A 27,514-nucleotide genomic window follows, 5' to 3' on the forward strand; every position below is an offset into this window, starting at 1 on the left:
TGGTTGCTTTCTGAGTAGTTTGGAAATATTTGGAAGGTGGAACTGCCTGTATCCCTCCACTCCAAGCTAAAGATGTAATCTAGGTATGTGTGGGTATCTGTGAAAGGGAACAGAGATGATAGAGGGCTAGGTGAGCATGTGAACAGACCTGGGCGGGCTTTAGGTTCATGTCCTCCCCTTTTTGAGTGTGGCTACACTCAGAGCTTACACTCTGTAAGCTTTCATTTCCATTCTAACCATAGCTATGTGTTATGTCCAAACCCTGACCTACTATACTTTAGTACTGTATACTACTTTGGTTTACTGAAACATGCCACATTCACACTGGCACAGTTTATGAAGCTGGCTAGTTTCAATATACCACACTTAAGATTAAGCAGGTGGCACACAAAATGCTAAATAGCAGTTCAATGAAACCAGAAACCGATTTCTGAGCTCCTTATGACCACTAAGGAGATGGAAAGCAAAAAAAAAAAAAAAAAAAAAAAAAGCCCAAGGCTCAGCCAGGCTCATTCACATAACCCTAAATTATAGTTCAGTGTTATATGTCTAAACCAGATCAGAGAAGGAGAGAGATGAGTTTGTGGGCTTTGTAAACTAACAGTGTTTAGTGGTGCTGGCTGCCTCTCTGGAAATTTGATGTGGGACATTGGTATTTGCAGTTAAGAGTGTTCAGTCTGGTTCTAGGATGAAAGGTAAAGGTAAAGGGACCCCTGACTGTTAGGTCCAGTCGTGACCGACTCTGGGGTTGCGGCGCTCATTTCACTTTATTGGCCGAGGGAGCCGACGTATCGCTTCCGGGTCATGTGGCCAGCATGACTAAGCCGCTTCTAACGAACCAGAGCAGCGCACGGAAACGCCGTTTACCTTCCCGCCTGAGCGGTACCTATTTATCCACTTGCACTTTGACATGCTTTCAAACTGCTAGGTTAGCAGGAGCTGGGACCAAGCAACGGGAGCTCACCCCGTCACGGGGATTCGAACCGCCAACCTTCTGATCGGCAAGCCCCAGGCTCTGTGGTTTAGAACGAAACTTGTCCCCAAATTCACAGCAGTTCTTGTCATTTGAAAGAGTTTTCTATTTTTCTGGCTTAGGCATATGGTACTTTAGAATCTCAGTCCACACACAGTTGAACTCATCGTATCATTTGCGAGGGGGCCTGTGCACTTCGTTTTCTGTGAAACGTTTCTCCAACACTCTGCAGTCTTCCCAGCTGCCCACACTTCCTAATCTCAGGAAGACCCATGGAATGAGTTGCCTCATCACATCTTCCCCCAAGCTTCAAATTAAAGCACGGGAAGATAGGGAAGCTGGCTACCAAGCGCTTGAGAATAGTATGTCAAATGATTTTGTTCAAGGGAAGTCCTTAAAAAGAGAGTTCTCCACGATCATTTCTTTAAAAGTAAGAGAGACTTCGCTTAAAAAACCCCCCACAACTGGAAGGCATCCAGTAAGCAGCCTCTCCACCTTCCTATGCTTGGAGAAAAGTCCAACCATGGTGATCACACTGTTTTCAGGAAGCACACATACCCAAAAACACTGCTAAGTGCAGGGCACCGGAGAAATGGTGTAGAGGTTAGCATATCAGACTAGGACCTGGAAGACTAGAGCTGAAATCTCCATTCTGTTATGAAGTTCACCAGGCCCCAGTTCAGTCATGGCCTCATGGCCTACCTCACAGGGTTGTTCTGAGGATGAAATGTGGAGGGGGTTGAACCACGTACACCACTTTGTGAGCCCCTTGGAGGAAAATGGGGTCTAAAAGTTATAGTAGAAATATTAAGATTTGTGGAATGAAAAAAAAGGATGCTCACAAAGACTCCTCAACCACGTTGAAAGTCTAATAACTGCAACCAAAGCCGCCCCTCCCCCGTTGAGGATTTTTATACACAATGTGCCATATAAATACACACACCACATCACCTTACCTTTGGAGTATGTGGGGTGTCACAGAGCTGGAGCTTTTGCCAGGTGATGTAGTGCAGCGGCGTCCCAGGATAATCTTCCAAAGGGAGAGGTTTCTTCCTCAGAGATTCCTTACCTTTCCTCACTGGACTTGCCCACGATTTCAGGAAAGAAAGATCATCTAGCTGCCTCTGTGGGGTGACCGGAACAGGGCAGTTTACTCTCCAGTTCCCAGTCTCCCAGTTTTTCTGAGGGGTGACATGACTTGGCTCCTCCTCTTGCATGCTATTGTCTTCTTCCAACTCAGTGTCTTCTCCACAACTTGAAAAATCCAGCTTCTGGATGAAGTTATTACCACTACTGCTCTCCCAGTCATCCATGGTTGCTGGAAAGAAACAAAACACACAGCCCAGAGATTAGCCTTTTGCAATACCTGTCTCAGCCCTGGAAGTTACACCTAGCCTAAGGCTCCAGAAACAAATTCCTTCAAAACAAAGTTCTTAGATACTTTCCCCTTCAATCTTCTCAATTGCACAATTTCACACAATGCAAAGGCCACACAAACTACCTTGACTTTGTCCCCAGAGTTGTATTTGCTTGCAAGAGCTAGTTTTCAGCTTTTACTCAATATACAGACATCCATTTTGAATAATCCCACAGCTACACTGGCGTGAGAAGACATACTCCATTTGAAAATAAGACAGCATTTTAAAAAGAAAAATAGTAAGGGAGAGAAAGAAAGACTCTGAGGAGACTCAGGAATAAGGGCATTATTATATTAACCCTGAAATTCTATGTACACTGCTTTGGGAATTAGCCCCATTGAACTCACTGGGAGTTTTTCCAAATAAATGTGAATAGTCTGTGGCTGCACACAGGTCTCATATTAATCAGGAATAAGCATTTAGTCCACAGCTGTCCTCGCACAAGGGGTTAAGTCAGTACATACAGAAACTAGGCAGAGAAAAGCCCCACATAATAATCCCTTTACACTGATCTCCAGAAGGAAGGCCCTATGCCACAGCCAGATGCAAAGGCACCCAGCCAGCTAGCAAACATTTTCTGACATAGCCCATTCTGACTGGAAAAAACTGGCCCTTAATAATGCCCTCACAGAATTTATAAGTGCTCCAACCCACTGCCATTAAAAACCAACAATTAAAAGCACAGCATCACCTGTGTTCAAAATGACCCCATACCATTTCCTGCTCTCTCCTTCCTGCTTAACCTACTGAATTGCAGGTCTGGCCTTATAGTGCATGCTGGGATTGAGGTTTTGCAAAATGCCACTTAAGAGCAGTTCCCTTCCCTATATAGCTTCCTGTTTTTCATTATGGTCCATCCTGCAAGGACTTGCATCCATGCAGCTCCCTGTTCAGAGTGGCTAAAACAGAAAGAAGGTGGCAAAGAGGTCCAAAAGGACATCTCCAAATGGACATTTCACAGATACGCTCATGGGGTCTAAACTTACCAGGAATGAGACCTTGGGGGTCACAGTAGACATCTCATTGAAGATGTTGACACAGTGTGTGGCAGCAGTGGGGCGGGGAGGCAAATTCCATACAGTGGTACCTCAGGCTACATATGCTTCAGGTTACAGACTCTGCTAACCCAGAAATAGTACCTCAGGTTAGGAACTTTGCTTCAGGATGAAGAAATCGTGCTCCAGCGGCAGCAGGAGGCCCCATTAGCTAAAGTGGTGCTTCAGGTTAAGAACAGTTTCAGGTTAAGAACGGACCTCTGGAACGAATTAAGTACTTAACCCAAGGTACCATGGTACTAGGGATCATTAGGAAATGAAAATAAAACACAGAGCAGTTATTGAAATCTGCGGTGTAACTGCACTTGGGAGCAGTAGCATGTACAGTTCTGGCCGCCTTGCCTCAAGAAGGATATTGTAGAGTTGGTATGGAGAAAGTGGTTGGAGAAATGTTGTTCTCCACAACTCGGGGCCATCCACTGCAGTTGAAATGTTGGAAGATTCAGGACAGGCAAAAGAAAGGACTTTTGCACATAGTTAAAACCATGGAATTCATTCCCAAAAGAGGCAGTGTCAGCCACCAACTTGCAAGGCTTTAAAAGAGAATTAGGCACTTTAGAGAAGGGTAAGGGTATCAGTGGCAGGTATGCTTTGGCATGATCCCTCTTTGCTGGTCTATCTTTAGTGTCTGCATGTTTTGGATTTTCTGGCTGATTGGCTCTGAAGCTAATTGTTATGATTTGTTAGTATTTGTATTATTGTTATGTATTGCGTTTGTGCTCTGGATGGTAAACCTCTTTGGAAAAATAGGCAGGATATGCATTCATATATATAACCTAGCTTGCAGTCCAAACCAACATATTGGCAAGTCCAGAGGGAAGTCCTACTGAACTTGGTGGAAAATAATTGTGCGTAAGCCGCAGTGCCAGAAAAGAAGTCCCATTTCTGATTGGACACCCCCAGAGATTGTGCCTTTAGGATGTAACCCTGAGCAGAGGAACTTGCAACCAAATCTTATGCATATTTACTCATAGGTGGCACTTTGACCGACAGACTTGTTCTTTTCACTCCTAAACCCGCTTACCACAGAGTAAGCCCCATTCAAAAAGCCAGTACTTCCACCCAGCATCACAATTAGAGCAATAGACGGGTGCAAATCCTCATAGCATGGAACTCAGCCTCACAGGGTTGTTGCCAGGAAAAGGTGGGAAACAAAGAACCTCCAAACTCCGAAGAAAATTTCATTCATTTTAAAGGCGCGTGCGTCCCTGTTAAGCCTTTTAAGAAAGGCAAAAGGCTACAAGAATTTGCAGTGCAAGTCCTTGAGCAGTTTAACGGGGTGGGGGTATTTACACGTAGCGTAAAACGGATCGGGCAGTTAAGCTTTCAGGTGCAGCGCTGCGCGTGTTTATTCGGGACTTTTCCTTCCCACCGAACAAGCGTCCAGAGGCCCGTGCGCCACCTCCCAAGTTTGCGCGCGGCCGCCAGCGCGCACACGGGCTTGCAGGCGGCCGATTCTCTGCGCGCCAAGAGGATCGCGGGCAGAGGCAGGCGGGCGTCCCTCCTCCGAGCTGGGCGTCAGCTGCCCGCAGCCCGCAAGGCCCCGTCTGGCCGGCCGGCCCGGGAAGCGAGGGGGCCGGGCGTCGTCGGAGCGCGCCAAGCGCCGCCCCTCGGCTCCGCCAAGCGCCGCAGCTGGCTGGCTGGTTGGTTGGCTGGGCCATGGTGGAGCAAGCCGACGACGCGCCGCTGCTCTTCTGGGCCGAGGGCCCGGCCGTCTCCCTCCCGGAGCCCGGCGAGCCCGGCGGCTGGGGGGGCTCCTGCTCTGGCGTCAAGGGGGAGGCAGCCGCCGGCGGTGGCGGCGGCCTCGGCGGGCGCCTCCAGGAGCAGGAAGGAGCCGAGCAGGTGGAGGAGGACCAGATCTTGGCCGTGTTCGTGGTCACCTTCGATCCCCGCACGGGTAAGGGCTGCTTGCTGCGGAATCGCTTAGGGATGCCCTCGCCGGATCTCCCTTTCCCCCCGGTGGAGGAGGAAGGGACTCGGATTCGCACCCAGCCCCCCCCCCCTTGGCATCCCAGGTGGTGGTGGGTGCCTTTACAGCAGCAAGACCTCAACAGGAGCTTGTGTGTGTGTGGTTTCTCCCCCTTTGGGTTGCTTTCTGGCAGAACCGAGTTCCTCTGACCATGCACAAAGGGCGCTCCTCTCTGCCTCCTTTAAACTGCTGTTGCAGGTCGGCATACACCTTCCCAGGAAGGAAACCAACCGGTAGGTTGGCATTAGAGATGTGTCACCTCTTTTCCTACCCCCTTGTGATGCCCAGAGAGATTCCCAAGATATCAGCCATGAATTCTTGGGCAGGGAAGGTGACTTGCACCTGTTTGCTTTTCCACCAGGCTTTTCCTAATGGAAAACTTAATAGTGTCTCCACCCACTGTGAGTCATGGATGCCTTTTGTGGCAGCCACCTCAGTGGTAGCTGATGATGCCCGTTGAGGGTGAAAGGTCTGATTGGTTGTAAGCAGACAAGGCAGGCAGGTGGGGCCTGGCTGAGGGCAAACTGAGGCTAGTGGGACAGTGCCATGTTTGCCTCAATTGCATAGCATCCCCCTCCCACACAGGTATCCCTCAGAAGACATCTCCACACGATGGAAGGAGATATCATACGCTGTCTACCCACTGCATTCAGAGAGGCCCTTTTAGAAGCAGCAGGGCCTACACCATTGACCCTTGACCTCTCAAACTGCAACTTCAGGGCACCACTCCAGGGACTTCCCCCAAAGCATTCGGATGCCTGGTGTGAAAAATACACATGGTCCCCCCTTCCCCACTGGTGCATCTGTGAACATGGGGCATGATTCTCTGGGACATATTCCAGTGGAAGTTTCATTGAATTGCACAAGTGCACAGTTGTGCTTGTTCTGGTGGAGCTGTCCCAAGAGGACTTCCTAGTACCCTTAGATGCCCAGGTTGGTCTGTCCGTCTCTGCTGCTCTTAATGGCAGACATGAAGGGATTTCTCTCTCTCCACATCTCCCGTAATACTTGAGTATGGGATTACCCAATTACTGTACATTGATGGGTGTTGATTGTGGATGGACAGAAAGAGTGTACCGCTTTTCACTACGTCTCTTAACTTGCAACCAGGGTGGCCAGATATTGGTGGACTACAACTCCCATCATCCACAGCCATTGGTCATGCTGCTTGGGACTGATGGGATTTGTAGTCCAGCATCATCCGGAAGCACTGCACTGCCTTACACAATGCGCTGCCGCAGAATGTAGCAATGGGCTGTGGGCTTGTTTAGGTAGCTTTTGGGGAGGATCAAACAAATTCACGGAGGAAGACGGGTCTTACCAGCCATTACGGCTAAACGGAGCCATACTGTTCTGAGGCAATATGCCACAGACTACCAGTTTCTGGAGACCAAATAACAAGGGAGGGCTGTTGCCTTCAAGCCCTGCTTGTGGGCTTCCCAAAGGTGTCTTATTGGCCACTCTGGGAAGCGGAATGATGGACTAGATGGGCCTTGGGTCAGACCCCATTGCATTCTCACCTGCAAAGTTGAAGATATGTTTTCTGTTATGTTCTGTATGAATGTTACCAATTAGTAGTTGGAAGGATGTTCCTCTTAAGCAGATATAGTATGAAACCTGTTAGAGGTCACCAGTGTGCTTGCAAAGCCCTTCCCTGTAACCAGAAGGGTCCTTTCCCTTCCACTGAAATGGGTGAATTCTGTTGTTGCCCATTGGAAAGGTTGTGGGGTGCCAGCAATAGTTTATCCGGTTTACAAATAGCGACAGAAAGCTCCCAAATGCTATTGATCCTGGATGTCCTGCTCTTTAACTCCAACTATACAAGGATTGTTTGTGGTTACTTGGCTGGTAGGGAGAAAAATACTCTGCACATACTTAAAGGCATTGCAGCATATTCCTGGAGTTACCTTTGCTTTTGAACACTAACAGGAAGAATTAAGCCCAGCCTTGCTTTTATAAGGATAAGCAAAACTGAGTACCATTTTCACTGTCAAGTTTCTGCAGCGTGAATCTTTTTGGAGTGGCTCAATATTTCCTCATTTCTTGTGTTGTGTCCTTTACCTACATCCTGTTGCATGAATATGTGGCAGGTTTTCAACAGTTTAAACAAGTTCTTTGGAAACATATGCAAATTGTGTGGGTTTTGTTTTTTAAAATTGTTTCCTGCTTTTTCACTGGAGGTTACTGAAGGCAACTAACAACAATAATGCAATGAAATATATTAAAAATAGATAATAGCTGTGAATACACCATTAAAAAACAAGACAGGTAAAAAAATCAGTCATTAAAAAAAACTAGTGAGAACCAATTTCAATATATTCACAAGCCGGCTTGTAGGCCAAAAGCCTGTTTAAGTAAAAAATAACATTTTGTCTAAATAAAAAAGATAACATCATAGCTGCTGCAAGATAGGGTGACAGCTGCCAGCTTGTCTTTAAAAGAGGATTAGATAAAACTCATGGGGGATAAGTCTATCAGTGTCTACCAGCCAGCTTGGTCATGTTATGGGAGGCAGTATGAATACCAGTTTCTGGAAACCTCAGGTGGGGAGACTGCAGTTGCACTCAGCTTTCTCTTGCAGGAATCCTAGGGGCATCTGCCAGGTTGAAAACAGTGATAAGCTTTTGGCCCTCTCTAACATGGCGACGGGGTGAGCTCCCGTTGCTCGGTCCCTGCTCCTGCCAACCTAGCAGTTCGAAAGCACATCAAAGTGCAAGTAGATAAATAGGTACCGCTCCAGCGGGAAGGTAAACGGCATTTCTGTGCGCTGCTGTGGTTCGCCATAAGCGGCTTAGTCATGCGGCTTAGTCATAGCTGTATGCTGGCTCCCTCGGCCAGTAAAGCGAGATGAGCGCCGCAACCCCAGAGTCGTCCACGACTGGACCTAATGGTCAGGGGTCCTTTTACCTTTAACATGGCTCTTAAGCTCTTATTTAGCCTTTTTAGGCCTTCCTAAAATGACCTGGGTATCCTACAATGGCAGTCCTACAATTCTTGTATGGAATAAAGTCCTATTGAACTTGAGCGAAAACGCTAAAGGATTGGGCTGCGTTCCAGCTGATTCTTTTTCCAGGGTAACCTGTAGCATTGACCGATGCCACGCTCACCTTCAACAAGTTCGTTCAAGTAGCTTATATCTTATTTGGTCCTAATTCAGGTATTGATGGCTCACCTCTCTGCCCATGCTCAGCCAAGGCAGTTTACATGCATGCATCCAGTTCTGTCTTAGCCACTTGAGTTGGCCTTGCTTGAGAGACTGTGGAGTGGCTTCTTGCTTTTGTGAAGCTCAATAATTAATGCTTCGTTTGAAGAGCACTTAACTTCAAGGGTTCTTTAAATGCCTTGCAAATTCCCGAGCCATGTGGTGCAAAATCTGCTGGGTTGATTATGAAACCTGTAATGAAAAGGTTGTGGATAGGTGTGTGATGGCGTGTTAGATCGTCCTTGGGATGTTGCTTCTGGTGGTGTCTGCATGGCTGCTATGTTTGGGGCAGGTTGAGGAAAGAAGTACTTGCAAAAGGAGCATGGTGGTCTCTAATCCTCCCATTTGGTGAGGCTGCCTTTTCTCTCCCTCTGTGTTGGAAGTGCTTGGAGGGTGACTTCAAACTTTATATGTGTTCGGTGGTATGAATCTGTGCATTGAACTCATTAAGAGATTTCTATACCTTTACCAAAAATGATCACTGATTGCAAAGATAATATTGAAAAAACATAATAAACAGAAACATTGAAGCAGTTATTGTAAATTACATAATTAACAATATCATAACAATGACTTAATCCACCACCCTCTAAAAGTCCAGCAAAAGAACTGGGTTTTTACCTGGCACCTAAGGTTGGGACAAAGTGTACTTCATTGGGGAGGTTGTTCTATAGGTTTAGGGCCACCACCAAAAGGGCTCTTCCTTTTCTAAGGAAGCAGACATAATTGCGCTATTATCAGAGTCTACATATTTTGGCTTGGCCTTCTAGACAGTCATAGCTGGTGGCTGCCACTTAACCCTTCCCCTCTCTGTTCTGGGAAACGGAGTGATGTGTCAGTTATGGTCACATTGTCCTTAGCTAGGGACAACACCTGGGATCCTTGGGCATCTTGGCCCGGCCTGCGCTTGATATCTGCCCCTGGCTCCTGTTCCCCAGCACTTCTTATTTTCCCCCTCCCCAGTTTGGTCCTCCCAAGCAGTGCCTGGTAGCTGAATCTAGCCACCATTTTAATTTCCCACAGCGTATTGGGGAAGGCTTGCAGCTCAGTGACAGAACACCTGCCTTGCATCCTGAAGGCCCTAGGTTCAGTTACTGGCATCTCCAGGTAAGGGCTGGGAGTATGTCCTGTCTGAAACCTTGGAGAGCTGCTGCAAGTCATTGTAGGCAGCAATGGACCAATGGTCTGATCTTAGTACAATCCTACCTTGGATTCTGAATGCCTTGCGAGTTGGATGTTTTGGCTCCCGAATGCCGCAAACCTGGAAGTGAGTGTTCCGGTTTGCAAACCTTTGGAACCCGAACATCTGTTTTTGGAAGCCACACTTTGGTTTCCGAACGTTTTGAAAGTCGAACGGACTTCCAGAACGGATTCTGTTTGACTTCTGGGGTACCACTGTATAAGGCATCTTCCCATGTCACTATATTCTCCTGCAGCTTTGCCTACATCTTTTTGTCCCCTCTGTTTCCTCCCCTGAGTTTTGGCAGCAAGTCTGTCCCTCAGATGTCTTCGAAGAAATGGTGGAGTCATCTGTTTGTCATTTATGAACGTAGACAGGCTCGCTGACAGTACCAGCCTCAACCAGACTAAAGTGAGGAGTGGGGGTTTTTTGTTTTTGTTTTTAGCACTAGTGAAAAATTCAAATTACAGTTTATGGATTTATGTCTACTTGCACAAACAGTCGAGCCGCAGTGCTGTCCAAATCTTCAAATATAAATGCATTTAAAAGTACAAGGAAGTTATAGCAAGATGTCATTTCTAGATATTAAAAAATAAAATGATTAATGACGAAATGGTAACTTAAATATCACACAGGCTAGGATAGCAGTTTTAAATAGAAACACCATGCACTGTTTTCTCACATCCCCTCATGTGACAAAGTTCTTTTGCCTCTTCTTCTGTGGAAGGAAGCGAATGACAACATCAACAGACTTTCTCTCCCCCTCCCTTTCGCCTTACCAGTTATGTTCTTTGCGAATGTTGAGGAATGGGAGGAAGTAAATTCTGGATTGCCTCGCTAATATTTCCCTGACCACAAATTTGCAGTTCTAACCTTGGGGCTCTTCAAGTTCTGCTTTTGGGCTCAATTGAAAGTCTTCCTTATGTCAGAATTAGTCACTTTTGTGGAGGACTTTCCTTATCCCCCGCAAAACACGTGCTATCAGTTAACATCAGCGGCTACTATTCACAATGTCCGTGGCCACATTCGCAGCAAACATTTCCAGGAGTGGTTTGGCACTCAGTCCTTCTTTGCAGAGAACTCTGAGGACTCTGCAGCTCTGTCAGGGGGATAGGGGTCCCTTAGTAACTCTCAGCACCCGTCCCAAGCGACAGCTCCTAGGATTATTTGAGGGAAGCCATGGCTGCTTAAAGTGTGTAACTGAACGGTATGAACATGTCAGAGGCAGCACAAATACCAGTTACAGGTGAACTGCAGTAGGAGGGGACTACTGTGCTCCTGTCCAAAATCTAGACTTCTTCCCTTAGGGTAGAACTTGCAGTGATACCCAAATTCCCGCTGTTTAAACTGCCTTGTTTAGTTGTGGAAAGCGTTATTCTTTTCCCATCGTGTCAGTGCTCTTATGAGTACGGTATGGAATGCACTTGTGCCAGGGTTGTGGGCAGGGTGGATAAAAATCAATAATTTAAAATAATAATAATAATTGGATTTTTTAAAATTTAAATCATTTTTTTTATTTAAATTGGATTTTTAAAATAAAATGCTTTTGAAGGAAAAATCTTTCTAAAGATAGTTTTCTGTTTAAGTTACATTATAGCCCAAACTCTATTCATCAGGAAATAAGGATTTGTTTTAAGTTTTTCATGTGTGCTAAAACTCCGTCTAAGTTTTTAAAAAACAAAACAAAAACAAAAACATGGATACATATGCTATAATGTTATTGTTCTAGTTAAATAAATTGTTTAACTAAACTAAACTAAAATTGTTAGTTAAATTGTTTAAATTGTTATTAAGGAAATGATTGTTTTCTCCTTTCAATGAAGTACAGCAGAAGAGTTGTCCAAATATCAACAGTTCACTTATTAAACCTCAAAACAATTTCATAATTATCTCTCTATGTATTTCTAATAGTATAACCAAATCAGTCATTTTTTATATAACTGTATTATTCCAAAAACGAAACCTTCCTCTGGTTGTAAATATTAAGATTATACCAGCAAGAATGAGTCTTTTTGTAAAGAAGAAAAGAAAAAAAGATTTAAATCAAGTCTTACTGACTAGTGATTTAAATCAAATCCAACCTGGTTGTGGGAGTAATTTATGGGTGCATCTCCTCAGTGATGCACATGCCATTCCATTTTATAAATACTGTTGTTTTGGCTTTATCGTTGTGTGTGCATTCCACAGAACGTAAGAGAGAAGTAGAAGCTGAAACAGGGAAGGGAAAAAGTTTAACTGGGAACTCGTCTGCACTTTACATTTAAATTGGTATGATACCATTTGTGGGAAACCAAGGGTCAAGACTGTTTAAAGGGGCATGAGAAGGCTTCAGATGTATAGTGCAGGTGTGACCTAGATATTTGCTGTTTGTGGGAAGAGTGCAGAAGCACCTCTCTTCCCTGCCCAGAAGAAATAACTATGCAATGACCCCTCTCCTTTCTTTACCTGAGTCCACTGTTAGACAGAATGAAGCAGTCGCCTCAGGTGGTTGATTCTGGAAGTTATGAAAGGGCAGCAAATTGTTCACTATTTAATTTATTATTACAGTGGTACCTTGGGTTAAGAACTTAATTCATTCTGGAGGTCTGTTCTTAACCTGAAACAGTTCTTAACCTGAAGACCACTTTAGCTAATGGGGCCTCCCGCTGCTGCCGTGCTGCCAGAGCACGATTTCTGTTCTCATCTTGAAGCAAAGTTCTTAACCCGAGGTACTATTTCTGGGTTAGCGGAGTCTGTAACCTGAAGCGTATGTAACCTGAAGCGTATGTAACCCGAGGTACCACTGTAGTGTATTTTCACTGCCAGGGGAGAAATGGGAGAGGCGTTTGTGGACTTTTCTGCTTGCGGTGCCAAAACATTTTGATTGGCTTTGTGTGCTGTGCGCTTTGAGTGGCAACAGGGCACCATTCACTGCTTGGACTTGGGTTGCAAAATGTTTTGGGTTGGTTCCGTCTGGGTCAGCTTCAGCCGATATTGGACTGTGGCTTGGCCAGATGTGAGGGGTCTGGAGGACCTTATTAGACCCATGTCCTCAAGTTCCCTCCTGCAGATTCATGCTTTGCTGTCACTGACACCAGGTATTGGATGACTGCATGGAGCAGCTATAAAAACAGAAAAAGACCAAGGGATTCCTCAGCCTCCCATCACTGTGGTTTCCCTTCCAGTGTTGCCATGTGCAGGGCTGGAGAATAATGCATAATAGCCAAGCCTCTCTACCTTCAAATCTCTATGGTAGGATACCATCTATTGCTGCACTGCTTGGCTGACATATGCCATTGAACATGCAATAAGAACATAAGAGCTTGCTGGATCAGGCCATGCAGTCCAGCATCCTTCTCTCACAGTAGCCAACCTATGGGAAACCAGCAAGCACGGCCTGAGTACAAGGGCACTTTCCTCTCCTATGGTTTCCAGCAACTATTGTTTCATTGGGTTTGTGACTCCTGGTCTCAGGGTTTGGGTGAAAACTTGTTTTGAGGAGCAGTCCTGTTCTGTCACAAAGGCAATAGATTATTTCAGACACATCCCAAGTTTGAGTCCTGAGGAGTCTTATACCCAACCTCGTCTCCCTTTTCTCTCTCAAGGCTATCCTGGTTTGCAGGCGTGTGAAACCATGGTTTGCCTGTTTGGACAAAAACCAGGAAACTATGAATTGCAAGAAACCCAAATAGGACGTGATTAATCTCCAGACATGAGGGGAGTGAGGGGAGCATGATGCCCGTTCATGTGATGTCCAAACTATATTTTGGCTTTATGTCAGAACAGCCCAGGGTTACTTATCCTGTCTCAGTGAAGACAGAAGATCATTTCTAATAATCTAGCTTTTATGAACTGGGTTCAAATGTGGGAGCGAGGGTGTGGGTTCAGTGATCCCGTCCGTCCCCCCCAAAATGACCAAAAAAACCAAGTACCCCCATTCATGTTTCAAACAGCTGCGTCCTCCTCAAAGCAAACAAAACTAATGACTTACGAGGCTTCTAATTAAAGCACTGAGCTTGCTTGACACAGCACACGTCTTCCTACATGGCATGTTATATATTACACACACACATTTGGTGTGACTTGGTGAGAGAATGCCTTTCCCAGAGGAGGCTGACCATCTGTTCGGAGCCATTAGCCAAACTTACCTGCGTCTGCCAGGCAAGGGATTGCCTCAGCACCTTGCTCCATGAGCGTGAAATGGGTGACGTGGCAAGAAAAATGTGCGTCTGGGTGAGTAGGTGGGGAGAGATACAAATCAGTTGGGCAAGACAAAGAACAAACAAAGGAGTGACTTCATGTGAGCCTGCCGGGCGGGGGGGGGGGGGGTGAGAGCAGGAAAGGCATAAATGTTTCCCAAGCATTGGACACACTATTTTTCAGGATTTGGGAGGGGGGAGAAAGTGTCTACCCAGCACTTCCCCGGGCTTTAATGTCCAGGCTGCTTGTTTGCATTTATGAGAACTGGAATTTCTGCCGGATTGTCTGTAAATTTGCTTCTTTTATTATTTTGGTTTATTGGGGTGCTGTGGGGGTGTCGGTATGCATCTTTTAATGTTGTGTTGTGTACCGCCTTGGGAGCCTTCGGGTTGAGAGGAGGAATACAAATTGAAACAAGAGAATAAGTGGTTTATACATTTGGTCACCCAGTTCCAAATTCAGTTGTCTTCACCTGTCGAACTGGTGCAGTTAAAGCACCAGTTTTGAACAGTTTACTATACCACTTCGTCTCTCATCCCCGTCCCCGCCACACCTCTAATCAAGATCAGGTTTTCATTTATAGTTAAACAGAAAGGATGAGAGTGCCAGAACTTGAACCCATAGCAGGCAGAGATGCAGCTAAGTGGTTTAACAAGTTGCCACTACAGCCCTGTTTCTCGTCAGTATTCTTCCTTCCTACCTCCCCATCCTGTTCCTTGTGTTTGTTCTGCTCAAGACAAACACAAATTTGGAGGTGAGATAACGCTCCAGGCAGCTGAGCATTTCATCCTGGCAAACAAGCTTTTCTCTCTGCTTTCCCACACCCAGCTGTTCATCTCCAAAGCTTTCGGAAAACTGGCGCAACTCCCAGCGAGACAGAATCAGGGAAGCTCACTGGAGAACCTTGGGTCATTCGTTGCCTCTCAGCCTAACCTACCTTGCAGAGCAATGTTACAAACTCAGATATATAAGCTAATTCCCAAATGCCACCTTAAACACTAATTAATGTCACTACAAGGGAATGTCAATACGATACGATAATCTTTATTGTCACTGTCCCATACAGAACAACGAAATTGAAAAATAAATAAATCTACATAAGATATTCAAAACCAACAAGCCTGCCATCCCTAGATAGCCTAGTCTAGTCTAGGCAACTCTCTCTGTTTTGCAATGAATTATATTTATTTATTTATTAATAATAATTTCATTTCTATATCGCTTTATGTTTTAAAGAAAAAACCTCAAAGCAGTTTACAGCACATTCAGAAATCAAATAAAGCAATCCGGAATAAAACAAATTCAAGCTTCCAGGAAAATATTTCAGATCCTTCTCTAAGTGACATTTTGCCTTCCCCATATCTACTTACCTACTTAATTTATAGAGCTGCCGCATAGCAGAAGTACCCTAGGAAGGCAGTGTGGTGTAGTGGTTAGATTGTCGGACTAGGACATGGGAGATCAGGGTTCAAATCCCCACTCGGGCTCACTGGGTGACCTTGGGCCAGTCACAGCCTCTTTACCAGGGTTGCTGGAGGAATTAACTGAGGAGGGGGGGGGTGAACCATGTACTCCTTGGGGAAAAAGGTGAGATATAAATGCAATAAATAAGCCCTTCTGCTTACCTGCTTAAGAAAGATAAGGGGGGGACGGGACAGCTAAATGGAGATGTTAGCCACCAACCTAGCATCCAGAGATCTCAACTTGGTCGCAATTGGACCTGCGCCAGTCGCAAAACATGCCTGGCCCCTGGCTAATTTCTAACACTGTTGTGGGGATTAAACAAGGTGGAGAGAACTTGAGCTCCTTGAAGGAGAAGGTGGGATATCAAGGTAATAACTAAATCAATAAGCTCCCATTATTCCTGACCTATTTGCCAATGCTGACTGGGACTGATGGGAGTTGGACTCCAGTAGTGTCTAGAAGGCCGCAGGTTGCCCATCCCTGAATTATCAGATGTTCTTCAGTGTATTTTGTTGTAAAAGGAGGAATCAGAAGGAGGCCGCTTGCTTGAGGTGAGGCACAGCTTCTCAAGTGAAGTAGTTAGGTACCAGAATGAAAAACGATGCATGTTAAACAGGCAGCTCTTGGGAGAAAGAGAATGTTGTTTCTGTAATAATAATTTTCAGCTACCTACTAAGTTAAGATGGCTGAATGTATGAAGCTTTTCTTTCCGTGAAGCAAATAATATTGCTTAACTAGGCCCAGGGCTTACTCAGGCTCCTGAAGGAACATGATAGGCAACGCTTGATTTCAGCAGCTAAATATAATTTTATTGATCGATGTTTGCGCATGCAATGAGAAATTTCTATATAAAACACAGCCCAATTGGCAACGACATAATAGTGAGGCTATTGACATCTTTGTGGGCTTGATAGCTTTTCCAGTGTACGGATCCCAGTGGATACAGGGTTGTTGTTTTTTTAGGGCAGAGGATTGGAACAGGGAAAATAAAGCTGTTACTTTTGGGGGCCTAGAATCTAAGCTTGTCATTTCTGCCCATCTGAGATAAACAGCCTGCAATCATCAGCTAAAATTTACAACAGTTGCAGTGGGTGCTTTTCAAGTATTTTCCCCACTCTTTACTATGCTGGTCGTGTTTCACCTTGAAAAGTATTGAGTGTGGCAGCGTCTATTTTGAGGATCAGCCTTCGCAGTCTCTCTTGGAGAAAAAAATGCTGTGTTTTTGGTGGAGCTAGGTTTCGTAGGAGGCAACCTTCGACCAACGTCACCCTTGTGACTTAGTTCACCCAGGTGGCGGTGTGGTGTGAAAAGCCAGTCTGATACCATGGTTAAGAGCAGGCATAGGCAAACTCGGACCTCTGGATATTTTGGGACTACAACTCCCATCATCCCTAGCTAACAGGACCAGAGGTCAGGGATGATGGGAGTTGTAGTCCCAAAACATCTGGAGTGCCAAGTTTGCCTATGCCTGGTTAAGAGTGTCAAATCATGACCATGGAGACCTAGGTTCCAATCCCAACTCGGGTGTGATGGACCGGTTGGATGCTGAGAAGTGGTGGGAGGCAATAGTTGGGGAACCCCCAAGGGAAGAAGACTCAGAGCCTGGGGAGTGGTGGTGGGACGACGATCACTGGGCAGAGGAATAAGAGGGAGCAGACTGGGAAAGAAGGTGTCAGAGGCTGAAGAGGTAACAGGACTTAGTGAGCAGGAAGAGGCTGTGGCAGAGAGCAGTCCAGAAGCAGAGGCAGAAGCAGAGGATGGAGATAAGGTGGGCCAAGAGCCAGAGCTGGTGAGGAATTACAGGTGTCTCCCTCTCCTGCTGCAGTTAGCGCCCTTCTTTCCCCCTTCGTCTCCCAGAACCAAAAGAGGCATGAAAAGGGTTGAGAAGTTAGCTTCACGCAGGCACAGTTTCAGATTGCATGGGGGAAACCCTGGAGGAGAGGGGACTTAGGCAGCTGTGGGGAGGCAGGGACCTGCAGTCTCCTCAACTGCTTCATGGGGGCAAGACCGACCAGAGATGAGTTGTTGTTCTCATTAGGCCTGGCACTCCTGTGCAGACTCTGTTTTTTGCTAATAAAGAGTCAACTCCAACTTGCTCTGTGTGATTTACTGGTGGCTGGCTCCTGTCATCAGACATGGAGCTCACTGGGTGACCTTGGGCCGAATTACTTTCTCAGCCTAACCTACCGCACTGGGTGGTTGTGAGGATGACATAAGCTCCTCCGATGAAGGGCTGGATAACTGTGTAATCAGTAAAGATAACTAAAAGGACAAGGCCAAAAGGAAAGGGGATAAGGCGCAGGAGAGGCACAGATTTTAAGGAGGGACTATAACTCAAGAGGACTGAGCAGAGACAGGTTTTCCATGTGGAAGATCCATGGCATCTCCAGTTTAAAAGGATCAAGTCAAAAGTCTTATCTTTGCTTCAGCCCCTTGAGAGTTCTGGCCTGTCAGAGATAACACTGTTGCACTAGATGGACTTATATAAATTATATATAATTTTAACCTCACATTTCAGCTGACAAAGGGCTCCCAAAGTGCCTTTCAAATATCTCTATTAAATCAGCTCCTGCCCCCAGACTTGCAGTCTAAAAGACACAACACAAGAGGAAAAGGGATTGGGCAGGAGGAGGGGGGAAAGCGAGCTCAGGCATTATATCTTAGTTACAGGGTGCTTGCAAAGACCAGCAGCAATGGAAAACTGTTCAAGGAGGGAAGGAGGCAAAAACTGTCCCTCTTTCAGCTGAGCTGATGAAGTGGCCCTGCTTCCCGTCTCTTTTTCTGCTATGTAATAATCATAATCATTTATTTATACCCAGCCACTCTGCTTGGATCTGAGAGGTCAGTGTGGGACTGCTGAGTTGAGGAGCAGTTTGCCATTCGTAGCCTCTTCTTCCTCCCCACAGCTAGCAGAATTAATGACCTGGCATTGACCATTGTAAGCACGTCTGCATAATACGTTCTGGCCAATTGCCTTGGTGTTTGTGCCCAGGTGTGTGTTCATGCTGCGTTCTCCCCTCTCCTCCACAGGTAACATGGTTGAGTGGTGTTTGCCGCAAGACATTGACCTGGAAGGCGTCGAGTTCAAATCCATGGCCAGCGGGTCCCATAAAGTTCAGTCGGATTTCATGTGAGTGTACAAAACGTCCCCAGGGTCCTGCTTGTGCTGTTCAATTGTGCGTATCCTGCCATTGTCCAGAAAGCACACGGCACAGACTGCCCCTGATGAAATGGACGAGGCGGTTACCATTGTAGACTAACAGGGTATATTTGTTATATAATCATTTATTTGTTGAATTTATACCCCGCCCTTACTCCACTGTTTGAGTGCATATTGCAAGGGCTTTTGGGCGACGGGGGGGGGGGGGAAGGTTTGCCCTGTGCACAGATATACCCTTCACCCCCACCGGTGCCCTGGTTAATGCAGATGTAGTTACCCATTGGAGGCAGCCCTTTAGTCGTGAGCAGAGCCAGAGCTGATAATGGGGAGAGCCCAGAGACTAAACATTCTGGATTAACTAGCCCAGCATAAAGACTGCCCTCCTTCAACTCTCATCATGGTGCTCTCAAATTAGAACCCTTGTGGTTTTGATCTATGGGCTACTTTTAAAATGAGGATGCATTTTAAATTGCATTTTAACCTGTATTTTAAATTGTTTTCCCCACCCCCTAGTATGTTTTTACTGTAATTTTACCGGTGTTATCTGCCCTGAGCCTGGCTCTGTCCGGGGAGGGCAGGGAATGAATGAATGAATGAATGAATGAATAAATAAATAAATAAATAAATAAATAAATAAATAAATTCCTAGTCCTGGGCAGGTCTACTCTGAAGTAAGGCCAACTTGGTTTCGTGGAGTAACTCACGGAGAACTAGGCAGAGAGATTTATTTTCTTTTAGCACAGTGGACCAATCCAGCTGCTGTTCTGGAAAGCAAGCCAATGCGATTTGCGTCCAAATTCAGTGCGTCTTTAGCACACACCCCTGCGTATCTGGAAAAATCATAGAATTGTAGAGTTGGGAGAAACTCTGAGGGTTATCTAGTCGAACCCCCTGCAATCCAGGAAGCACTGTGTCTCCATCCTGCTTTTTCTGCATGCCTACCCCACCCAATTTGCCTATTTTATTCCCATTCCATCTTCCTTTCCAGTTACTTCCGGAAAGGCCTTTGCTTCGGCTTGGCCTGTTTCGCCAACATGCCTGTGGAGAGCGAGTTAGAGCGTGGCGCTCGGATGAAGTCTGTGGGGATTCTTTCTCCTTCCTACACCCTGCTGTATAGATACATGCACTTCCTGGAGAACCAGGTCAGGTACGTTATTAGAAAAAAAGGGAGAATGGGAGGGAGGTTGTTACTGGACCATAAAGTGGTTCGGGAGAAATGTTTGGTTCGTGCTGGAATACCGTGGTGGCTTTTCTGGGATGGTTTCAGATTTGACTTGGGTGACCCGCTTTGCCAAGTCATTTTCCAGCGGAGACGTGTAGAAGTCAGACCACCTCTGTTGTCTTTTAGGCACTTGTTGAAGATTCTTCCCTTTCTAACAAGCCTCCCAAGTTACAGTGGTACCTCGGGTTAAGTACTTAATTCGTTCTGGAGGTCCGTTCTTAACCTGACACTGTTCTTAACCTGAAGCACCACTTTAGCTAATGGGGCCTCCTGCTGCTGCCGCGCCACCGGAGCACGATTTCTGTTCTCATCCTAAAGCAAAGTTCTTAACCTGAAGCACGATTTCTGGGTTAGCGGAGTCTGTAACCTGAAGCGTATGTAACCTGAGGTACTACTGTATATATATGTAATTGTAGTTTTAATGGTTTTATGCACAATGCCTTTTTTGCTTTTATAAATGCAGTCGTTTTGACTGTTTTTATGTTCGCGATTGTTTGCAACGCACTCTTGTTTCATTGCAAACCACCGCAAGGTGCCTCGTAGGAAGCAATTCGTAAGTGAAATACATAACGGCACCGAAAAGACGCATGCATAGAGGCTGGATGCTGCTGTTTAGGCCACCAGGTGCTTAAGCATGGAAGCTGTGCTGCACCAGGAGCCATGTGGGAGGGTGCTGTTTCCTTCAGGACCTGCCTTTTTGGCTTCCCATAGGCATCTGGTTGCTCCCTGTGCGAATAGCAGGTTCATCCTGCGTTCTTATAGGAAAGGAATCATGTGACCACCAAAGAGCAAGAAATGGCAAGAGGGACCAGCAGGTGCCACTGATGCAAAACTGATAGCGTTGGCTTGCAAATGGAGGGTTGTTCTCTGGTTACCCTTTGTGACTTGCTTTTCTGCTTGCCTTACAGACATCAGTTGGAGATGCCAGGGCATTATTCTCACCTGGAGGCATTTTATGATGACAAGAAAGGGGTCCTCCCTGCTGGCACTCTTGTTTCCCAGCAAACCGTCCACTGGCTGCCTTCCATCCACAGATACATGTACCCAGAGATGAAGGTGAGAAATAGGCTGCGGTTATTGAGCTTCGCATGAAGGCAGAGTGTGCCAGTGATCCACACTGGTCAGATGCCACGCAGTAGCTCTAGCTAGCGGCCAAGATGGATCTCTGGAGGCCTCTTGCATTCTGTGACAGTAGGGCATGAAACTTAATTTTTTGCAAATTTCTTCATTGTGAGGGGCCTTTAAAAATGTTTTTGGATGTTAGTAATTCAAAGCTGACATTATGTTTGTGACTGGGCACATTTAGCTTGGTAAGTCTTATGTTTGTTGAAGAAGCACATAAACTGCTTTTGGAAAACCGAATAATTTTAGTTTTGCCTTATGAAGATGGCATGTACTGCTAAATAAATAATAATAATTATTAATATATACAACTGTAAGTACTTGGCAATCATCTTTTAATGAATTCTCTGGCATTTTGCACATATTTTGCTTACCAAGCAAAACCAAATTATATTAATTTAACCAAACTATTTTGAATTCCCAAGTCAGGTTACAACTTTTTAGCAGCTCTCATTTTGGAATTTGGAAAGTTGGGAAATTCAGTGCACTCTATCACCCAGTTTACTGCTCTAGTGCACAACGAGTAGAGCAGATGCTCTACAGAAAAGTGTTTTTATTTTTTTGTTTGTTCCATTTTTATCCACCTCCATCTCCTCCTCCAAAGAGTTCAGGGTGACGTACATGTATCACCTTCTGCAATGTACCCTCACAACCTTGTGCGTTAGGATAAGCTTGAGAGAGAGGGTGTTGGCCCAAGGTTGCAAAGTGAGCTGTGTGGCTCATTGCTTCTGTTTGCCTGAAAGGATAGAAGTTTCTGGACATTCGAAGCTCCAAGGTACTTCTCCTCCCCTTTCTCGGATCTGTTGTTTGTTTTTAGCAGTCATCACCTCAGCAGCAAAAATGGGAGCCATCTTGTTTCTGTTTCGTTGCTAACTCCCTGCCCCCCCTTTTTTTATCTGGCTGCAGATCACGCACCCTGCAGGCTGTATGTCTCAGTTCATTAAGTTCTTTGGCGAGCAGATCCTGACTCTCTGGAAGTTCGCCTTGCTTCGGAAACGCATTTTGATATTTTCCCCGCCTCCTGTCGGTGTGGTCTGCTATAGAGGTACGTAGAAAATGGGAGATGTGGTCCGTGTTATCAAATCACACACGGTGAAAGTTTCTCCCCTCTGCTGTTTGTTTGCTTGAAATGTTTCTTTCTAAACGCCTACACCAACAGATTCCAAAGCGGTGTATGAAACTGAATAAATAAAACGTAATCCACACAAGATAATTGCTGCAGGTTTGAGACAGCAAACGCAAAACTACAAAATGCAGCGAGAGAAGAGAAATGCCTGCAGTCAGAACAAAACAGGGCAGCATTTCAAACAATCTGAACGCTAATCTGCAGGTTGTCACATCTGACAACCTATTCACCCCTCTGGTTTCAGATAGTACATGGTAGGCCAGGACACAAATTTCCACCACCTTCTAGAGGCTATGCTGGCTCATTTACCCAGAGCAAAAGCTTCCTGAGAGGCTTAGTTTGGTCAGAACAGAGTATATAATTCCAGAGTTAACAATAAATACATTACTACTGATAAATGAGCTGCCACAGCTACTAGAGGGCCATGAAAATTTGTGTCCTGGGCTTTTTAGTTAGCACCCATGTGCTGTCTGAAACCATTGGTTCCCAGATGTGAATTTTTTTCCAGCTCTCCTAACCCTAGTTAGGGCTTTTTTTACGTTTTACAGTGCAACCCTTTGCCCATTCAGCAGTAAGTCGCATTGAGTTCAGTGGGACTTACTGCCAGGTAAGTGGGTATAAGATTGCTGCCTTATCGTGACATCTCTTGGTTGAGTTTTGGATATAATGGCCAGGGGGGAACCAAGCACATGTTCTGTGCTCCGTAGGTGAGAAAGTGGAGCTGTTCATTCATCATATAAATCTTAGCTGAGTCCTTGATCTTAGTTGGTACTCTGCGTCTAGTGGAAAGGAACTTCTTACTGATAACTCATAAATTGTTTCATATAAAGAACTCTCCTGTTTTTAAAAACCAACAGGAGTTTTTTTTAAAAAAAAAAAATGAAAGATTTGATGATAAGACCAAAATAGCATTTGGATTTTTTTGTGCCTGTTTGTTCATGAGGGCAGCTGTTTCAGAAATGATGAGTGCCTCCACATGGCTGTTTGTTTGCAGACTTGGTGTTGCTTGTTCCTGCAAGGTTTGCATCCACACAACTTTGTCCTCATCAAAATGCCATCCTACACCCCCCCCCCCAGTTTTAATCCAGATGTACAGTTTCTGCCGAAAATCCAGTGGGTTACAAATAAATAAAAAGGAAATAGTGAATCTGCATTAAAGGCAAGGGAGTAGGGATATGGGGTAGCATTTTGATGAAGACAATGCCATGTAGACGCACTGCCTTCTCTCTGCCCTTGTCTGCAGTTTATTGCTGCTGCTGCCTTGCCAATGTCTCCTTGCCTGGAATCGGTGGGACTGTTCCCGAGTCCAAGCCTTTCTTCTACGTCAACGTGGCTGACATTGAAATGCTGGAGACGGAAGTGTCGTATGTGGCCTGTAAGTATGAAGCATCCCATGGAATGGGTGGGGGGAACAGTCCTCCAGGCCCCTCTAGCCTAGCCCTCAGTACTCTTCCTGAGGCCACGCCCCTTCCTGGCCCTGCTCTGCACCCTCCGCTACCACTTTGCCTGGCTGGAACAGGCACCTTAACTGTGACATTGAGTCTTGCTTGCTTGGATGAATGATGGAGAGAAGAACGTGCATGCATAGGACCCTCTGGCTTTTGTGAGCTTGAAAGACAGCCTGCTGTACAACAGTAGTAAGACCCACACCCATTACTCCACCCACTTTTCCTTCTGGCCCTGCCAACCATTGGAATGTGGCCCCCAGAAGATTTCCCATGATGCAGTGCAGCCAAGGCTGAAAAAGGTTCCTCACACCTTTTCTATAGGCACATGTTTGTCTGCTTGCTTTGTCACCCCGAGATTCTCCAGCTCTGCTTGTGCAAGGGTTTGGGCTGAAGTCAAGAAGAAACTGTTACATACATACATCATCATTATTATTATTATTATTATTAATTAATTAATTAATAATGCTGTATTCTTCATCTGTAGATCTCAGGGCAGTTCACAACATAAAATTACAAAATTTAAAATACAAAAATTGTAATAAAAGTAAGAACAATAACAAACCAAGAATCGCCCCTCCCACAACACATTTGAAATCAATGTCAATCAGCCAAAGGCTTGGTTGAAGAGGAATGTTTTCACCTGGCACCTAAGGTGTACAGTGGTACCTCGAGTTAAGAACGTAATTTGTTCTGGAGGTCCGTTCTTAAGCTGAAACTGTGCTTAACCTGAGGTACCATTTTAGCTAATGGGGCCTCCCGTTGCCACCGCGCAATTTCTGTTCTCATCCTGAAGCAAAGTTATTAACCTGAGGTACTGTTTCTGGGTTAGTGGAGTCTGTAACCTGAAGCGTCTGTAACCCGAGGTACCACTGTTTAATGAAGGTTCCAGCCGAACCTCCCGGGGGGAGCATTCCATCAATGAGGAGCCACTGCAGAGCAGGCCTGTTCTCGTGTTGCTACCCTCCAGCCCCCTCGTGGAGCCTTGCCTTAACAGTGGGTACCTAAGGGATCATGGGCAGCATTTTCTAGGACTGTGCTGTTGTGTGTGTAGGAGGCTGCATGGTGGGGATGCTTTGTGGCAGAGTGGCATACAAATAAACTGATGGTTATGAATACCGATTTCACTAACGTAGACTGGGCCCAACCCGTTCTCTTCCTCTGTTTCCGGCAGGCACAACGGAGAAAATCTTTGAGGAGAAGCGGGATCTGTACGACGTCTATGTGGATAACCAGAATGTGAAGACCCATCATGAGCATCTGCAGCCGCTCCTAAAAATTAACAGCGCCGACAAAGAAAAGTACCGGAGGCTTAATGATCAGAGGTAGCAGCAGCAGAAGCTTTCCCTGGTGTATTCTCCCCATGGCTTGCGTGTGGGGGCATTGTTTCTGGATTATTCCCAACTTCTGAGCACCTCATCTGGACTCCAGAGCATATGTGGCCTTGGAGGTCTCTGAGATGACTGGTCTTAAGACCAGAAACGCGAAAATTAATTATAAAAAAATGCACCAAGTGTCAAAATTAGTGTGCTTTCCTGAACTTAGACTTCCTTAGCTGTAGACTTCCACCAAATACTCATCTGTTTGCTGTAGTTCAGTGATGGAGAACCTTCATCAATCAGCTTGAGGGCCAAATTTCCTCATGCACAACCTTCAGGGGGCAGTGTGAGGTAATGGGCTAGATAAAAGTGGGTGGAGCCACAGGATTAGGGGGGGTGGTCCTGGAAGAGTCCTGAACACCAGGCAGAGAGGCCCAGAGAGCTGCATTTTGCACCCAGGCCTAAGGTCCCCCACTTCTGCTGTGTGGCCTTGGTCATCTTGAGGCAAGTTGGGATATAGGGAAAGAGATGGTTGGTCTCCTAGATATACAAGGCTCTCAAGCTCTTCAGATGTTTGTAGATCAATGGCATCACTTGGAATTGCCTTTGGAAGTCTCTAGAGGAGTCATTCGAGAGGCAGTAGTTTTGATGTGACAGTTGTGTTTCTCTGTCATTCAGACAGATGCTGATGTACTCCCAGGAAGTGGACGGAGACTGCAGTTCTTGTGAAGAGGACCTTTTTATCCTGTGAGTTGTTCATGTGGGGTTCTTCAGAGCAGGGGTGGGCAGTAGCTGGCATGGGATTTACTGGGAGATGTGTGGCAGATCACCAATGGTTTGAGGCTCCCAGTTGTTTAGCAATAGTGGCAACAAAAGGGCAGCAGCACCCTGTTTTCCCCAAGCCATACTGTTTTTTTGTGGGCGGGAGGACTGTAAGGCCTATGGAATTCTGGAACTCAAAACAAAATTCCAGGGCTCAAAATCCTCTCGTTCTGTTTTTGCAGTACTTTCCTATTGGTGGTTCTGGCAGTCATAGTAAAAAATAAAGCCTGAAGGTCTGCATATCCTTTTTTCATGTTTTCGTTATTTTTAAAAAAGTAATATTTTATTAAAACTTCTCCTAATACATTGCAATAAGAACCCCCACAAATCTAAACCAAAACAAAGAGAAAAGAAGGCTGGTGTAGTATATCAAAGAGGGGTGCTGGATCTGCTTTGGGCTTCTCACACATCTCCATTTCGCATTATCTCCGAAGGTTCTTCATGGAGCAGAACAACCGGATATTCCAGACGCTGATGGAGGTGTCAGCCAGCCAGGACAAGACCTTGACAGCTGACCACGCCCGAGGAATGGGCTTGGACCCCCAAGGCGACCGTAGCTTCCTCATGGACCTACTGGAAGTCTATGGCATTGATGTCATGCTGGTCATTGATAACCCTTGTTGTACATAAAGCAGAGAGCAGGAGACGGAGAACACAACAAGTGCGAGAGGACGGCAGCCACTTGTTGCCAAGACTACTGGAAGCACCAGGGCAGCCTTGCGGGAACTCACCACAGCTTGAATCGTGAAGGATTGCCTTTTATTTATGAGAACCCTCTACAGAAAGTGTTATTTATATTCACACACACACACACACACACACACACACACACACACACACACTTACACACTTTTAATTATCGCTCTTGGAGATAACTTAAGTTGTGGCTTCTCTCTTCCAGGACAGACTGTGCATCATACTGCCCCTCATTGTGTTCTGTAAAACTGATAGTCTGCTTCCTTCCTTCCCTTCCTCCCTGCCTGCTCTTAAACAACCCAGCACATGCTGTTGTAAGAGCCCAAATTTGGGTGGGTGGGGAAAGCACTTTACTCTCTTGGGGACCAATGTGATTTTTTTAAAAATAATAATAATAACACTGCTTTGAGCCTTCGTGATTTGCGTAGTTGACCTCCCCCATCAGATTTCCTTTGTCTGCACAGTCCTATCCCAGTGCTCCTCCAGGTGTTGCCTGATTCTCATCCTGCATCGCTCCCTGACCATTGGGCCATTGCCGGCTGCAGTACAGCCTTACCTGGAGGGCCCCAGCCAATGAGCCGCTTTATGCAAAAGATACTTGAATCCTACCTGTATGTTGTGAAAGGGTTAGGCTTTCGTTGGGACAGGTTTTAGGGGGTCAACATTTTCTCCCGTGTCGAGTCATTCAAAAGGAAAAGTCCTTTTCTTCCCTTGACTGAATGATAGGAACGATCTGTTGTTATTGCTTTTTTGACCAGCTTTGTTTAGAAGATCCCACTTGTGAGGAATATCCTCTTGCTAGTCCCTGCTGAGTCACGGCATTTGCCTCCTTGTTGAAAGTTTAGGTCCAACACCAAGTGACCCCTCTCTCTGCCCCCGCCATCTGCAAGCCAGAGCAGCTGGCTATGGCGTTCGTACGGAGCCCCTGGTCGTCTCACAGACTATTGACCCGTACACCACTAATCCACTGCCAGCAACCAGGTCCTCCCCAGTAAATCACTTAGTCTCAGTTGGGTTCTCAAGTTAACAATGAAGATTGTAATTTATTGCAAACACACATAAACTTTAAATGCGTTCGAAACATTACCCTTTACCCTATTAGTCTTATTTTATTTTATCCTATCTCTAACTCTTCTACCTCCCCTCACACAAGAACCAACTG

At 45.7% G+C, this 27,514-nt stretch overlaps 2 protein-coding genes across 7 annotated transcripts in view; one reads left to right on the forward strand and one right to left on the reverse strand.

The window, feature by feature from the left end:
• WEE2 (WEE2 oocyte meiosis inhibiting kinase) overlaps positions 1 to 13,946 on the reverse strand; it is a gene marked incomplete at its 5' end in the record, with an annotated part of 30,110 nt that extends 16,164 nt beyond the window's left edge. Inside the window, 2 exons of one of the 6 annotated variants that reach the window (XM_083700313.1) lie at positions 1,930 to 2,291; positions 13,925 to 13,946. In XM_083700313.1, coding sequence (XP_083556439.1) covers positions 1,930 to 2,286 — 357 coding nt within the window. Of the gene's footprint in view, positions 1 to 1,929; positions 2,292 to 2,738; positions 2,991 to 3,082; positions 3,212 to 3,530; positions 5,108 to 13,924 lie in introns of those variants that run through there. The other 5 variants (XM_083700308.1, XM_083700309.1, XM_083700310.1 and 2 more) reach the window with 5 other exon arrangements.
• On the forward strand, positions 5,106 to 26,766 carry DENND11 (DENN domain containing 11; the record flags this gene model as incomplete). The annotated part of the gene is made up of 9 exons (XM_083700723.1): positions 5,106 to 5,343; positions 18,471 to 18,570; positions 19,589 to 19,747; positions 20,731 to 20,878; positions 21,851 to 21,989; positions 23,314 to 23,445; positions 24,690 to 24,840; positions 25,513 to 25,581; positions 26,091 to 26,766. The coding sequence occupies 9 exons, from the start codon at positions 5,106 to 5,108 to the stop codon at positions 26,284 to 26,286; spliced, it is 1,332 nt and encodes a 443-aa protein (XP_083556849.1). The 3' UTR covers positions 26,287 to 26,766.
• Positions 26,767 to 27,514: the final 748 nt, after the last annotated feature.

Source organism: Podarcis gaigeae (assembly GCF_964106915.1).
Source record: "Podarcis gaigeae genome assembly, chromosome: 10".
NCBI classification, from domain to species: domain Eukaryota; kingdom Metazoa; phylum Chordata; class Lepidosauria; order Squamata; family Lacertidae; genus Podarcis; species Podarcis gaigeae.